Source organism: Octopus bimaculoides, chromosome 4, assembly GCF_046866305.1.
Source record: "Octopus bimaculoides isolate indiv1 chromosome 4, ASM4686630v1, whole genome shotgun sequence".
Lineage (NCBI taxonomy): Eukaryota > Metazoa > Mollusca > Cephalopoda > Octopoda > Octopodidae > Octopus > Octopus bimaculoides.
In genome coordinates, this window is record NC_142931.1 from 7,617,930 (window position 1) to 7,635,763 (window position 17,834).

Sequence of the window (17,834 nt, forward strand, 5' to 3'; positions counted from 1 at the left end):
CAGCTGATTCACACAACTGTGCACAGTTTCTCTTCTTTATCCCAAATCATTATATCAGGTCGGTTGTGCTTACATCGTATTGAGGTTTTCACTAGGACATTCCATCAAAACTCATTTTTATTATGAGTGAGTATGGTTTCTTCCATACTGTGGATTCTTATTTCTTGATCCTCGGGATTATCCTTCCGACGGATTTCATTATAGAGTGTCCTAGCTACAACATCATGTCTCATGGATAGATTATACCGTGATGACATTTTCGGACAACAGCTTATGACGTGAGTCATATCTTCGGTGTGAACTCCACAATATCTGCATCAGTTGTCACATTTCACTGCTTTTCCTGCATCTCTGTCCTTTTTGTGCATCAGGTATTTGGTTGATATTTCCTGTTCCTGGATTGCAAACGCGTATACTTCAATGTGGGAGGTAATAATCCGGCTATTCGTCCATGATAAACTGATTTGATGATCAATGTTACTATCATCTCAGAGTTTTCTACTAACACATCCATGCAAAGTCTTCTGCTCATATATGCTCATCCTTTCATCTGATGATACGTTGCGGTAGAGTCGTGCGACTTCTTTGGACACGTATTCTAGGTTATCAGACAAGGAGTGTTACTCAAGGAGCTGCCTTCCAAGTCTTATGATGTTATCAGCCTCATGTATGCAAACTTGGTCAAGAGATGCACTTCGACACTTGGCGGTTAAAATATGTTTTCGAAGGGGGAATATATGACATCAAAAGCCATTTTGGATTGATGTTAAGCCTTTGCCGCCTTGTTTTCGTTTAAGGTAGAGGTGCTCTACGTCACTGTTTATGTGGCAATTATGTGTGTTTGTTAGTATTTTTCGGGTTTTCACATCAATGGCTCGGATCTCCTGAAGCGTCCAAAAAGCAGCCCAAATAGTGGTATGGGTATTGCCCCGCTAACACATCATGGGCTATTGTTTTATTGAACGAAAAGAGTTCTGAGGTCCAAATTTTCTTTTTTCGGCTGTAATATACTTTAGTTACACGTAATTTGTTACAGGTGACATTGTAAGATATGTTTTCATCCACACCCAGATACCTGTAACCTTCCTCATCAGAGGATGATGATGATTATAATAATAATAATAATAATAATAATAATAATAATAATAATAATAATAATAATAATAATAATAATAATAAGAAGAAGAAGAAGAAGAAGAAGAAGAAGAAGAAGAAGAAGAAGAAGAAGAAGAAGAAGAAGAAGAAGAAGAAGAAGAAGAAGAAGAAGAAGAAGAAGAAGAAGAAGATCCTGTAGGATTTTATGATTCAGTTCGACCATGAGATAGAGAAAAGGAAGCCAGACATAGTGTTAATTGAGAAAGAAAGCAAACTTTGCTGGATGATAGATATAGCATGCCCAGCTGACAACAAGGTATGTGATAAGGAAGAAAGAAAAGTTCGAGAAGTATATTGATCAAATGGGGGCTGCAATAAGGGCGGAGCACTTGCAGAAAACAGCACTGCTTGGAAACGCTCGAAAACTCAGGAAGGTGCTCGAAAAATAAGGGTTGTTACCTTAGTTCACTGGTAATGAACAGCTGACACCATAGTACATCTCCAGTGTTAGAAGCTGTGGAAAGGAAATAATAATGATAATAATACGTTTAACAAATAAATCGAATCCTTACCGTGCATTCTCCAAGTCCATACAACATGGGTCCACACTTCATTTGCTAACGAAATATTAGTTGATATATATTTGTTGAATATTTTAAAAACTAAATTATTTCCACTGGTTATGCGCAATATGTTGATAGTTTGATCCTGCTTGTAGGATAAAATGGTATCTTGATTCATATTACTGCCGTTAGCTTTTACCCAGAATGCAATGGTAAGATTTTTGACTTCCGGAAATCCTTTACCCAAAAGTAATGTATAACGGACAGGATCTTTGTTTCGGAATTCTAACCGGGAGTCTAATGCAGATGCTGAAAGGAGAAGAAACGAAATCATTGGTAAAATAAATAAGCAACAAATTCTATGATTCCTATATATATATTTTTATCTTTTACTTGTTTCAGTCATTAGTCCGCGGCCATATTGGGGCACATTCTTCTAGACTTTTCATATATATATATATATATATATATATATATATATATATATATATATATATATATATATATATATATATATATATATATATGAATACATATATGCATACATATTGTTGTAAGACCTAGCTCACTGCTCGGCATTACTTACCGTATTTCACGTTGTAAGATTCACATATCTATAAGATGTACTCTTATTGTGTAAGTATAAATTGTTGCAAAATATAACAGATTTAGTGTGGAGTCATTGAAAGGCGTTTGAAAGTGATTATATCGGAGCGATTGATCCTGCGCACTCAAATAAAATATTGTGACAATATACTGAGATAAAGTATAAAATTAGTGGAGGAACATGGCCTAGTGGTTAGAGCAGCGGACTCGCGGTCTAGGGATCGTGGATTCGAATCTCAGACTGGGTCATGTGTGTGTTTATGAGCGAAACATTATGAGTGAAACACCTAAGCTACACGCGGCTCCAGCAGAAGGTAATAACGAAGTTCTGCTGTCTCTTTCACCACAACTTTCTCTCACTCACTCCTGCATCTAGCAGCTCACCTGAGACGGACAGGTATCCCGTCCAGGTGGGGAACCTATACACCAATGAAACCGGGAATCCGGCCTTTATGAGCCAGGAACTACTAGAGAAGGAACAATAGCAACAACAAGTATAAAATCGTAAATTCATCATAAATAAACTGTTATAGGATTAGTATGTTTCAGATTAAAAGTTCTTAAGATTTTGGTCAAGAGAGTTGCTATACATGCTGCGAAACTCGATTTTCTGGCTGTGTTGTTTTATGTAACCACAATCAGCCACCACGGTGTAGCCTGATCGCTAGGATTTTGCTGAATTCCCCACATTGTAAATAACTGATAAGCGGATGTAAATTTCCTGACATACCAGTCTTCTTTCAAACATCTTTCATGTGGGATGATAAGCAAATGCTTCTTAAAGGTAGCACAGCTATTAAATGATGTATGAACAATATCAGGTGTGAGTTATGCAAGTTGAGGAAGGAGCTATAATGAGATATCATGGTCTCACATATAACTACCAGTATACTGACAGGAATATCTCCTGTCTTTTCTGATAACAAGTACTAAAAGATTTTTCAACGTCAAATAAGAATGCTTTAGAAATGTCATCTATTTTAACCAAATGAAAGACAGATAGATATAAATGTTAGGATTGGTTGGATTACATTTTGAACATTTTGCATCAGTTATGGAGCAATGGAGGCTTAAATTTCAGTTTAACGGTCATTAGCCTCACGAATTTAAATCTATTGCGGAGACAAATGCTTGCTAGACGAGCAAACAAGACGGGAATATCTTCAGTCGTTCCGTTTAGCATTTTAGAATCGGAGACAAGTTCTAAAACATAACATTTCATGAAAAATAAATGAAGAAAAAAGAAACGGGAAGAATGCAGTAACATGAAGATAACATTCTGGCGAAGGCATATTTGGCAATCAGATGTTTTGAAGTAAATGCTAGTCAAAGACTAGATCATCCTGCAATTAGTATATCAAGCAAACGCTCTCTGAACCGAATACTTTGGCGTAGAATCAATAACATGTTTATTTAATGGATTGAAATAATGTCTGCAATATTTCAGTTTACAGACGATACACAAATACAATAAAACAATTCTTTAGATTCACCTGAAAAGAAATTTAGGCTGGGGTTTCAGACAATTTGGATATAAGAAATAAGGGGGAGAAAGCTGTAATTTTCTACGAATCTAAGAATATAATTTTGTCTGGAATCTCGACAACGATCTACCAATATTTGCATTAGAGATTCTTCTGTATTTTGGGTTTTTATTTTGTTCATTTTATTTACAGGCTCCAGAAAAATCAATGATTTGTAAAGGATATACGTTGAGAAATACATGTATATACGCACACACGCACGTACACAGACACACACGCACGCACAAATACACACATATGTATATATATATATATATATATATATATATATATATATATATATATATATATATGAGTGTGTGTAGATATATATGTATATATATATGTAGATAGATAGATATGCATATGTATATATACATATATATATATATACTTATATGTGTGTATATGTGTATATATGTACGTGTGTATGTACATATATGTATATATACATGTGTACACGGAAACATGTACGCTTGTGTGCGCTTGCGTAAATATACATCTCCAGTTGTTTGTATGTAAAGAAATAATAAAGAAAGCTAGACAGGAAAAAGATAACCAACAAAGAAAATAACTAAACCGAAGGAAAAATGCAAGACAGAAAAGCGTTCGATAGATAATATATAAGAACCGTTAATATTACCACTGAAATTACAAATGAAGTAGGAAATATAAAAGAAAGAAGTTTATACACGTATACACACACAAACACATATATAAATGTATGTATGTATGTATGAATTGTGTGTGTGTGTGTGTGTGTGTGTGTGTGTGTGTGTGTGTGTGTGTGTGTGTGTATTGCTAGCTTCACGCTTTTCTAGGAAATATTCGGGTCTGTGTATGATTGCGTTGTAAAGAAAGAGAAATTTCTCAGACAGGTGACTACTTCGTATTAGAATGAAGCGTTCGAATATTTTGGTAGTTTTATTATAAGAGGCTCCGTCTAAATATGAATAAACCAATCAGATTCATAAAACGCACGCACACATACACGCACGCACGCACACACACACACACACACACACACACACACACACACGCACACACACACACAAACACACACACACACGTGAAAGGCAAAGGGTCCGATACTGCTTGGCACCTGTGATGTCGCAACTCATTTCAACAGCTGAGTTAACTAGAGCAACGGGAAATAAAGTGTCTTGCTCAAGAACACAACGTGCAGCCAGGTCCGGGAATCAAACTCACAACCTCCCGATCGTAAGCTCGACGCTCTAACCACTGAGCCATGCGCCTTCATGCACTCCACATATTGATTTTTACACAGTGGTCAAGAAATTCGAACACGGGGGCTAGTCGATTACATTGATCCCAGTACTCAACTGGTACTTATTTTCTCGACTCCGAAAGGATGAAAAACAAAGTCGACCTCAGTGGAATTCGAACCCAGAACGTGCTAATGATTCTGGCGGCTCACCGCCTGAAACACAATTAATGCTATGATTCTTAAGAGGTGGGCTGACAGAATCGTTAACATATCGGACAAAATGTTTAGCGGAATTTCATCCATCTTTACGTCCTGAATTCAAATTCCGCTGTGGTCGACAATGCCTTTCATTCTTTCGGGGGTCGATAAAATAAGTACCAGTTGAACACTGGGGTCGATGTAATCGACTTACCTGCTCCCCCAAAACTGCTGGCCATAGACCATAATTTTAAACCAGTGTTAGGCTTCTTAAACTCCAGCATATTACAGTGGATCCAAATTGAAAGACGTACAAAAGAATACATAATTGGCTAAAATAATTTTTTATTGCAACATATTGAGAATAAGAACAGCAAGCATAAGTTTTATATACCTCTATTCTCTCTCTCAACAATAAATCTGTGTAACTTTAATAACATCACAAGCAGACTGACCGATCTTACAATTCAACCCACCCATTATCAATATCAATACCACTTTACCCTTCTCTGTCCTGATTCTTTTATTCTCATTCTACACTGTTCGATTTCTTATTCATACCATTATCTTCTTCTCACAGTATGTATGTCCATTTTAACATGAAGGCTGACTATTTGCAAACTGCAATGTGACCCCATCCGTGCTGATACCAGAAAAAGCACCCAGTACACTCTGTAAGTGATTGGTAATTGCTTCAAGCAGTGACAATACAATGCTTGAGAAGGCTCTTTAATTTCACTGAAAACTGTAAGCTGTTTGTCTTGGTTCAGATTTGTTTAAATTGGTTGTATATATGCATATACGTACACCAAACGCAAATAGGTACATATATTTCTGTTATTATATCTGTTTATTACTACACATGAACACCCCAACCACACACACACACATATACACTTACACATATACATACGTATATATATATATATATATATATATATATATATATATGACTGTAAATGAGTTGTTGTTGTTGTTGTTGATGGTGGTGGTGGTGGTGGTGGTGTGTGCGTGTACGCTAATATCGAACAGGGAAAATGAGGGCTTATCATTGCATTGGTGGATAAATGTGTTTTATATATTTGTCGGTTAAGAAGGCTACCAATACTTTCATGTTGGTTGAATCTCTTAACAATTATCGACCACACCACAATGTGAACGTTGTTATTTGTCCCCATTTCCGATGAGAATACGCGATGTTTCACTAGACTGTACGAGAATTCAAGATAAATAAATAGATATACAGATCTGGGATATATATGTATGTATATACCTATATCTATCTATCTATACATATATATATATATATATATATATATATATATATATATATATATATATATATAAACAAAATTAAGGGATCAGCAACAGGTTGCTTCACCACATACCGAAGTTCAGAAATAGCAGCTAAAAATGGCAGCTAATGTGGTGAAGCAACCTGTTGCTGATCCCTTAATTTTGTTTATAAATGTATCAGAACTTTTAAATAAGTTCCACACCGATAATGGTGCTTACATACCCAAGGGCTTGGTAAAAATTATTAATTATTAATTATTAATAAATTGATAACCCTTTACCCTTTTAATTGTAATATCTATCTATATATATATATATATATATATGTATATATATATATATATATATATATACATATATATATATATATATATATATATATATATATATTCGGGATGACATCGACTTTTTATCCCATCTTCCCAAAACCACTGAAACAAATTCAATCCTACTGAGCTTCGATGTAGTAAGCCTATACACAAATATCCCACATGATTTAGGAATAAAGGCGGTTGAATACTGGGTAAACAAACACAGAGAAGCAATTCCCAACAGGTACACGGTGACATTTATACTAGAATCAGTGAGACTTATCCTGGAAAATAATACGTTCTTCTTCAATGGTAAGAACTATATCCAAATTAAAGGCACGGCTATGGGGACGAGGTTTGCCCCCGTTTATGCGAATTCGGTGATGGGTTACTTGGAACAAAAACTCTACCAGGAAATAGAGGAGAGATATAACACCGAATTTAGGAAGCTTATAGAAAAAGCATGGAAGAGATACCTGGACGATTGCTTCATAATCTGGACCAAACCTCAAAGCATTATGGAGGAATTTAACACCCTCCTGAACAACCTACACCCATCCATCCAATTCACAAAGGAGATGAACAGTAGCAAATTACCATTTCTAGATATAATGGTAATTAAAAAGAACACCGCCATTACCACAGATATATATTACAAACACACAGACACACACCAATACTTGAACTTTAAATCGTGCCATCCACCCCATACAAAACGCAACATACCATACTGCCTAGCCAGGAGAATATGTACTATTGTAGAGGATATAGAGACCAGAAATAAACGCCTGATGGAACTGAAAGAATTTCTGGTGAAGCAAAAATACCCATCACGACTCATAGAAAATGGTATTCAGCGGGCTTCGAAAATACCCATACAACAACTGAGGACACCGCAAAGAAAAGACAAACAGGAAAAGATCATTCCATTTATAGTGACACAAAATCCATGCCACCAGAACATCTTTAATATCGCCAAAGCGAACTTACCGATCCTTGCACAAAGTAAGGAATTGAGAAATATCATTACTGATCAAAATATAACTCTCAGTAAGAGACAACCTAAAAACTTGAAAAAACTATTAACAAAGGCAAGGTTTGACCTCAGCAACAAAAATCAAACATTCACTGTATCCAAATGCAATGATAGCCGATGCGGCACATGCCGATCAATCCATACCGGCCCATATATGAACACAAAAACAGGGAAAATATTCACCAATGCGAACATGAACTGCAAAAGTAGAAATCTAATCTACTGCATCAAATGCCCTAATTGTGAAGAATTGTACGTTGGCCAGACAGGTAATGCACTATCGGAACGCTCACGGGTACATCGACAACAGATTAAAAACCCAGAAGTCCGCCAAATACCACTGAGTAACCATCTAGCAACATGTGGTCATCAAACTTTTATTATATTTCCATTCCATAAACTTTACAACCGGAATGAAATTGAAAGAAAATGCAAAGAAAAGGACTTTATTAAGAAATTCAAACCCACTCTTAACAAACAATGATTAAATCCATCTCACTTGGGGTTTAAAAATCTTATCCCTGTAACCAAAACACAAAAAATCTCTCAGATATCATCATTTCTATAAATAGATTTGGCATCATTTCTAAGAACAGCCAAACACCTACTGCGGTTTAAAAATCTTATCCCTACAACCCACACAAAACAATAAATTAAAATATCATCATGTCTAAAAATAGATTTAACATCAATTCTAAAAATAGCCAGACACCTACTGCTGCCATCCAAAGGAATTGGTATAAAAGACAGAAAACCAGCCAACTTATTACAGTCTGTTAAAGATTGTCATACCGGCCATGACGAAGGGAAATAGCCCTGAAACTCGAGTCGCCTTTATATATATATATTTATATTTATATTTATATATTTATATATTTGATCCTTTATATTGAACACTCAATATTTCATCTACATTCAATACTTTATTTCATGGTGCCATCCATTTTTATTTTATTTTATATTATATATTGTATATTATATTATATATTGTATATTCCATATTCTATACCCCACATTAGTTCTGCAGGAATATAAATAAAACATAAAAAACAGACAGTGTTGGAACTCTTTTAAGCAAAATAATATATTCCTCTATACACAATCATACAAAAAAATCCACCTTTTTTTGTATTTATTTTTACTCGCATATATATATATATATATATATATATATATATATATATATATATATATTGCACGTATATATATGTATGCATGCATGTATGTATTCGTGCGTGCGTATGTACGTAAGTATCTATGTGCGTATATATATATATATATATATATATATATATATATATATATATATATATATATATATCTGTGTGTATATACACACACATTCACACGTGAAGGCACACACAAACAAAGGCATCCACACAACTAACACAAAAACACAATTTTGTGCGTTTGCGTGTGTGAGTGTGTGTGTGTGTGTGTGTGAGCGTTTGTGATAAAGATAAATTGTGAGTCTTCAGTTCTATTGACATCACATATCAGCTTCTAAAATCGATGAAGCGTCATACTTAAGTATTGCTTGTTTCGTCAGAATGGCAGAATAATTCATCTGATTATAAACTCAGGAATTGATGGCTTGTAAGACATCACTCTAAATAATGCACACTTCTCCTATATTTGCAGAACAACCAGAACAACTAACACACAAACACACAGACACACAGACACAAACACATATTTAAACACATACATACATATACTCATATATATATATATACATATTTTTATATAATATATATGCACCTATATATACATACATACATACATATATATATATATATACATACATATATATATATATATATATATATATATATATATATATATTGCACGTATATATATGTATGCATGCATGTATGTATATATATATATATATATATATATATATATATATATGTATGTATGTATGTATGTATGTATGCGTATGTGTATGTTTAAGATTATATATAGTGTGTGTATGTGTGTGTTTGTGGGGAAGGTTGGATTTGACGTTTGTGTTATATGTGGTTGTCTGTGCATTATGCGTTTATTTTAAAAGAAAAAAAGAGGTTTATGTAAGTGAAAATAATAACTTTATAATTCAGAAAAAATATTAGTAATAATAATAATAATAATAATAATAATAATAATAATAATAAATATTTTTCTTCAAACTTTTCTTTTTGACGTTGTCTTACTCTCGTTAGGTATTAAATGAAGTTGTCATGCAACGTGAACAGTGTCAATTATCTATAAATACAGACGGCAACTAACCAAAAATATTTGATTATAGATATTTGTTACAGAATCTATATAGAAGCAGAAATATATTATATAAATTTTGCTGGCCTCTTTTAAACAGTACCTGCCAAATGTTTACCAATATCCTCGGTGCTATGTGATTTTGTAGTTTGTTGCGGGGTACGTTTTAAATATCTAATTCCCTTCCACCGCAAAGACTTATTGTTATGATAAATAGAATACTAACAACAAAGTTCTCTGCCAATGCTAAAAATATGTACGATCCAAACGCGTCATCACATGATACGCATGAAAGGGTCGCCGCTAATGGCCGTGCGTCGGAGCGCATCGACATTTGTGCTCGTTAAGATGCGTCCATCTTTTATGTTTAATTTGTTAGTCATTAGACTACTGTGGCCATGGTGCAGCAGCGCCTTGGCGAACTTTTAGTGGAGTGGATTGATCCTAGTGCTCATAATCCTAAAACCTGGTTAACCGCTAGGTTACGGGGACGTAAACACACGAACACCGATTCTCAAGCTATGGAGGAGGAGAAATACGCACACGCACACATTCACACACAGACAAACACACACACGCACATATATACACACATATATAAATATATTTACGACGGGCTTCTTTCAGTTTCCGTCTACCGAATCCACTCAGTAGGCTTCGGTCTGCCCGAAGCTATACTAGAAGATATTTCCTCAAGGTTTCACTTGAAAGGACTGAACCCGGAACTAAGTGGTTGTGAATCAAGCCTCGTACCACGCACCCACCCCTACGCCATCTCTTTTTAGCTTGCAGCTGATGCATTGAGATGATCTACTCAGTACTTTTCCAGGGTTAATTGTCAGCTTTTGCTTCATCCGTCTTCAATCCATCTCTGCTATCTCAAAGAGGCTGCTCTCACTCATCATTGTACGTCACGCTCGAAATTAACCAAAGTCCAATCCTCATCCTAGAATCGTATCAAATAAAGGCTCTGCACACGACCACTATCGTCCATAGCTCTCCCAACATCGATTTCCCGTTGAGTCGTGGTTCTGTGGTAAGAAGTTTCCTTCCCAACGTCATCGTTCCAGGTTTAATCCCACGCCCAGGCATGTATATTCATCTATAGCCTCGGCCCTAGCAATGCTCTGCGAGTACGTTTGATAGACAGTATCGACCAGAATATCGGATATTCTTATACAAGGCTGGTCTCAGTGCACTCCCTATTGTTGCAGCTTTCGACAAATACTACCCACTCTGGTTAGGCAAGTAGGCGATGTGTGTGTGTGTGTGTGCGTGTCTGTGTGTGTGTGCGCGCACGTGTGAGTGCGTGTGTATGTCTGTGTGTATTTCTGTGTCTGTGTTTGTTCCACACCAGCGTTTGACAACCTGTGTTGGTATACTTATGTCATCATAACTTAGCGGTTCGGTAAATGATACCGATAGCATAATTGCCAAGCTTAACAAAAATGGTAAGCACTACTGGTCGATTCATCCACCTAAAATGTACTTCTAGGGTCGGCTCCAATGTGGCTGCAGTCTAAAGATTGTTACATGAAAAACAAAAGAGATATTCAAGATGGCAGTGCTTTAAACACGACTTTATTTTTTTCTTCAAACATTTGGGAGTATTCTTTGTTTGTTTTTAATACTTCTTGGCAAAATTTGTACGGTGGCGGAGTCGATAAAATGCCGGACAAAATGCTTTACGATATTAAGTTTTCGCTCTGTATGTTCTGAGTTCAAATATCTATGAAATCAACTTTGCCTTCTATATTTCCAGTGTCATTCAAACAGAATGACACTGAAATGCAGGGTGAGATGGAATTCAATAAAGCCTTCCTAAACATCTTGGATAAAGCTGCTTCCCGAATCATATAAACTCATAGCGTCGGTTTCCCGGTTTCTGAAGCCTATATATTTTACCAGTAGACGGCATGCCGGTCCACTGCACGATTCGTCGTTTTTGGAAGTTGAGTGGACTGGAACGACGTAAAATGAAGTGTCTTGCTCAAGAGAAGAATGCATTGCCCGGTCGAAGAATCGAAGTTACAGACTATCGATCATGAGTCCAGTTTTAGATTCCCCAGGATTTTAGAAAAATGTCGCCGTCAACCACTGAACAAAGTTTTAAAAGAAAATAGCACTTATATAATTTTCTATCACTAGAATTTTTATCCTGATACCTAATTTAGAAATGTTTTTATTAACCAGGAATAAGATATGGTGGATGGCGAATCGCTAAATAGTGGAGAAACCATAATGGATGCGCTTAATTTCCTCGACCTACATTCTCTGTTCAAATCAGCCATTATCGACATATTATTTTAACTACTCCGGGTTCAAAATACAACCACCAATCAAAAACCGGAGTCCGTATAATTAGACCTTTTGCTTAATTAAGAAATTATTAATTAATCGATAAAGAAATCGATGCGATTGATATTCATTTTCAAATTTCTATGTCGACATTTGTAAGCAAGACGTGGACAGGAGAAACCATCCAGGAGATCTGCATCTCTTGCAAGGAATTACTGGGGATAGCGTTTATATCGCGCTTGTACGATGCCGCGAATAACGGAAGTGGGCCTGAATGGTGCAGATTAGCAGTTCAACGGAGCGAAAACCGTCTTTGTAGAAAGAAACTGTGGTTACGAAGAGGTTTTAGTAGGGTTTTTTATAGTGTTTGGGTCATAAGATTGGCTATATCCAGTTGAAAAGTAAGCTTTATTCATACATGTATTGCAAATTATATTTCCCATGACAGTCCAGCGAACCGAATGAAAAGAAGAACAACAACCAAGAAACAAATCTACATTAGACAAAAGCGGTAGAACGCTAATGCTGAGAACTGGATCGATACTTAGCATAGCTGCATTTAACTCCTTCAGTGGCGCTGCCGCTCATAATGTAGGATTTAACTGATTCCGTCAATTTGATCAATTGAGGTCCAGGTATGATCTGATCAAACAAACGTAAGTAGAAAAAGCCAACCTGCCCTTGCCATTTTTGCCTTATAATCCGACATCTTATCTCAAGGATTTTATTATTCCATGAGTTCTTAATTTCTTTTTATATCAGTAGAGTGTGATTTAAGAGTAATTTTCCTGCTATTTCTAGCAGGTAAAGCGACAACGTAAATGCTCTCTTGTTGCTCAGGGCGTTATTAAATATTCACCAACTATGGATGTCAGATTTTGATTTTGATATAAATATGTCAATGTGACTGAACCATTCATTTCAATTCAAACAAGGTAGGAATCCATGAGTAGAATTATAATGAATAGACGAATTGGTGTATCAACTCGTTTCATGCATACAAATATATATTGTTCAACATCTCTCACTACATCTATTATTTGTCACTCGCACTGCGAACAAGTGCAGGTTTAATTTCCAGCCTCTTCACTTTGAAACTGGATCTGACACAGAACCGGTTGCGATCCAGGAATTCTTTGGAGAAAGTAGCAAAGTTCACTCCCAGATTATTGATTACAAATAAAATATCTTAACAATAATAGAAAGTGAGAATGTCATTTCTTCAGGCATTTAATGCTATATGTGCAGCTACTGGTTGCGCTAATGATTACAGGTGAATTAATAGTAAGTGGACACACACGGACAGCAAAGAGCGACTACATGAATGCTTTTCGTTTAGTAACGATAGATGACTGCCTTTGTAATTTAGTTTAAGCCTTGATTCATAAAGATTGGCATAAGCGCGGATTCGGTGAACTGCTTCCATTAGATTTATTATTAAACTATCCCTTTCCACTCAAGAAATATTTATTTTAATGTTCCACTGATTGTTTTCCTATGAAAAGCTGATAGAATGTCTTTCTAAGGTGAATGCTATTCTATACATGTGTTATATATGAATGTTATATATCTGTGTATAGGAAATACGCAATTAGGAAGCTACTAACAAAAGGCTTTCTGCAACATTTTCTCCCGAAAGGCATGAACAGGAATCCTAAGATTACTTGAGAAAAGAAAATTAGAGGTTATGACGTCAGTGAAGTGAAACAACGACAAAAGAAACTGAAAACTCTGTAAGAAAATAAAAACCGAAAGGAGGTTATTTCTCTCGTTATACAACACACAATATGGACTCCATAAATATTGTATTTACTGAGATAATGGCCGACATTTAAATCTGAGAACAATCAAACTATCTTGTCTACTTCAGCCCAAATATAACTTTTATGTCATTTCTAAGGAAAATGCAGATTTAAAATAACGATTTTATCAGTTCAATGTAGCAGCTAATCTTGGGGTTAGACAAACTACAAGCGATTTTCTTTAGGAATGAATTTAAAATTCAGATTCATTTGTATAGCAAATGACTAAGCCATTTCAATTTCAAACGTAAGATGTCGCTTAGAGATGTGAAGCGTCTTATATGCTGGATTACAGGATTGAACTAAATATTTAAGTGAAATTTTGAGAACGAAAATCTCATTTTTCTCCTAAGTATGCATTTTTTCGAGGCGTCCTGGGTTCATAAATGTTTTACAACCCCAACTTCATGTATAATAATAATAATAATAATGATAATAATAATAATAATAATAATAATAATAATAATAATAATAATAATAATAATAATAATAATAATAATAATAATAATAACCACGCATCCAAAACCATATCCTACGTAAAATACTATGTAATCTCAAATTTTAAATCAAACTTATAATTTTCTTATGGTTTCTTACACATTCTCTAGAACAACACTATGTACAACACCAAATATATAGCACCCTAAGCATAACACCAGCATGAACTTCTAACTTGTTGTCTCTTGAGGTCTGTGGGTGAAACTTGGAGCCAACTTGTACAAATACAAAGCAAAAGTGAAACATAAAATAATAATAATAATAATAATAATAATAATAATAATAATAATAATAATAATGATGATGATAATAATAATAATAATAATAATAATAATAATAATAATAATAATAATAATAATAATAATAATAATAATAATAATAATAATAATAATAATAATAATAGTCAAGAAAAAGAAACATAACGGGAGTGACAAAAGAAAAGATCCATGGTGGAAAAGAAGAATACAGGTAGGGTTAGACATACTCTCGATGGAAATCTCTGTGTTAGACCGAAAAGAGAAAGGAGAGCTTAAAGCGAACAAAAATACAGGGCGCTGAAAACGAAGTATAATATTGAAAGAAAGGACTTGAAAGTGGTGATGGAGCAACTGAAACAGCGTCTCGTTGCAAAGAAAGCAAAGATGATAAGATGCGACCAAAGAATGAAGGGTCACCACCAGAATAAGCTATTCAGAGTAGATCAGAAGAGATTCTACAAAGAAATAATTGGAGAGTGTACAGATGAAAAGTTGATACCAGATAACAATGAAAGTCAAAGGTTTTGGAGTGACATCTGGAGCAAAGACAAGGAGCACAAGAAGGATGCTGAATGGTTGCAAGAACTGAAACAAACAGTAGTCTGTCCAAAACAGGCAGAACTAGTCATCTCAGTTAGGGAAGTGAAGGAAATTAGCAAAAAAAAAAAAAAAAAAATAGAAATAGAATGAGCAACTGGAAGGTCCCGGGAGTAGATGGAGTTCAAGGCTACTCAATCAAAAGATTTGGTGAACGTCATGCACGAATAGCTGCGCACCTCAACGCCTTGTTAAATGCCGACCAAGTAAAACATCGAAAAAGGCAATACGGTAGACGATTACAGGCCGATATCCTGTTTGCCACTTATATGGAAGTTATTGGGTGGAATACTCGCAGATTCAATTTACGAACATCTGGAAAAAAATGGAGTCCTGCCACATGAGGAGAAGGGTTGCAAGCGTAAGTGCAGAGGTACCAAGGATCAACTCCTGACAGACAAAACTGTATTAGAGATAGCAAGAGGAGGAAAAGTAACTTAGCCATGTCATAGATCAGCTATCGAAAGACGTACGATACGATCACACATTCTTGGATTATGGAGTGTATGAACCTATTTGGTATTGCATCGAATGTTGAGCGATTGCTTCGAAAAAGTATGGCGAATTGGAGGACGGACCTGAAAGCATACGGAAGAAATTTAGGGACAGTAGAAATTAGGAGGTGCATCTTCCAATGGGACTGCCTGTCCCTACTCATCTTTGTACTGTGCTTGATACCACGAACACTGATTCTGAGGAAAGCAAAAGCTAGGTATATATTCAAAACCCGCCAACAAAAAGTCAACAATCTTTAATCATGGATGATGTCAAACTTTATGGTAAAGATGAATCCCAAGTCAGTTCCCTCGTTGATACGGTGTATACTTTCAATGATGATATCAGAATGGAGTTCGGACTGAAAAGATGGGGTGTGTTATTATTGAAGAGAGACAAAATCAAATGTATGGACGGGCTAGCGATACTATCGGGGAAGGTTATGAAGCAGATAGAAGAGACGGGCTATAAGTGCTTAGGGATTTTGAAAATGGATAAATTGATGGAGAAAGAAATGACAGAAAAATTGTAGGTGGAGTACTTGTGCAGACTGAGACTGATCCTTAAGTCGAAATTAAACGGACGGAATATGATCGAATCTATCAACACCTGGGCGGTTTCACTCCTTAGATATGGAATAGGGTTAATCGCATGGACAGTAGACGAACAAAACAGCTCAGACAGAAAGACAGAGACGTTGCTAACTAGATATGGGTCACTCCACTCAAAAAGTGACACAGACACTGTATGTACCAAGAAAAAGAGGGGAACGAGGACTTATTGGATGTGAACACAGCATTAGAGAAGAAGGAAACAACATAGCATGGTATGTAAAAAATGCCACAGAACCGCTATTATTAGAAGTAAGAAGGTCAGGCTTGTGTAGGATGAAAGATTGCAGAGATAAAGCACTATACAGGAAATTGAAAACGAATGAAAGTGAAAATAGGTGGGTAAAGAAAAGAATGCATGGTCAATTTCATAGGGATATTGAAGATAACAGAGAGAAGAGATGGCTGTGGATGACTAAAAGTGATTTAAAACCGGAAACGGGGGGTCTAACCTGTGCAACCCAAAAGCAAGCACTAAGAACAAAATACATGATATTGCTTTCAAATTTTGGCACAACGACAGCACGTTCGGGAGAGGTGTAAATCGTTTACATCGACCTCACTGCTTAACTGGTACTTCTTATTTTATCAATCCCGAAAGGAAGAAAGACAAAGTCAACCTCGGTGGAATCTGATCTTAGAACGTAAAGATGGACGAAATGCCGCTAAGCATTTTTTCCGACGGGCTAGCAATTCCATCAGCTCGCTTTCTTGAATGATCATATTAATATTAGTCTTCAATAGGCACTTTTCTGGGTCACTTCAGTTAATTGGGAATTAGATCGTAATGGACCGCATTATTCTCTAGAGTTCACTCTGTCACTTTCGTCCGCCGCTCAATCCACTCTGACAAGTTTGTCTTGAGTAACAATGAATTCGAGTGAAATAAAGTGACCCCGGTATATTAACCATGCTTTTCTGATATTATTCTGATATTTTTCAATGCCAAATTTTCCTGGAAACACAATGTTTCTAAGGAATAGCTTACCAAAATTAATAAGAAACTAAACTAGATTCGGAGTAAAGATTATTTGCCAACATAACATGGCAGTCCTGGTTTAGGACGAATGTTGCTGTAATTTAGCCCCAGGAGATATCGTCTCCAGCTGGCGAAACGACACGATCTTTGTCCTTATATTTTCGAACAAGGGAATCTAGCGC

The 17,834-nt window shown here is 35.7% G+C and overlaps 1 protein-coding gene across 3 annotated transcripts in view; it reads right to left on the minus strand.

Annotated features, from left to right (window-relative positions):
- The window catches only part of LOC106870405 (cadherin EGF LAG seven-pass G-type receptor 1), a 538,322-nt gene that overhangs the window by 313,094 nt on the left and 207,394 nt on the right, over positions 1 to 17,834 (minus strand). For all 3 annotated transcript variants that reach the window (XM_052966877.2, XM_052966875.2, XM_089350213.1), the window contains exon 6: positions 1,668 to 1,967. In XM_052966877.2, coding sequence (XP_052822837.1) covers positions 1,668 to 1,967 — 300 coding nt within the window. The remainder of the gene's footprint in view (positions 1 to 1,667; positions 1,968 to 17,834) is intronic.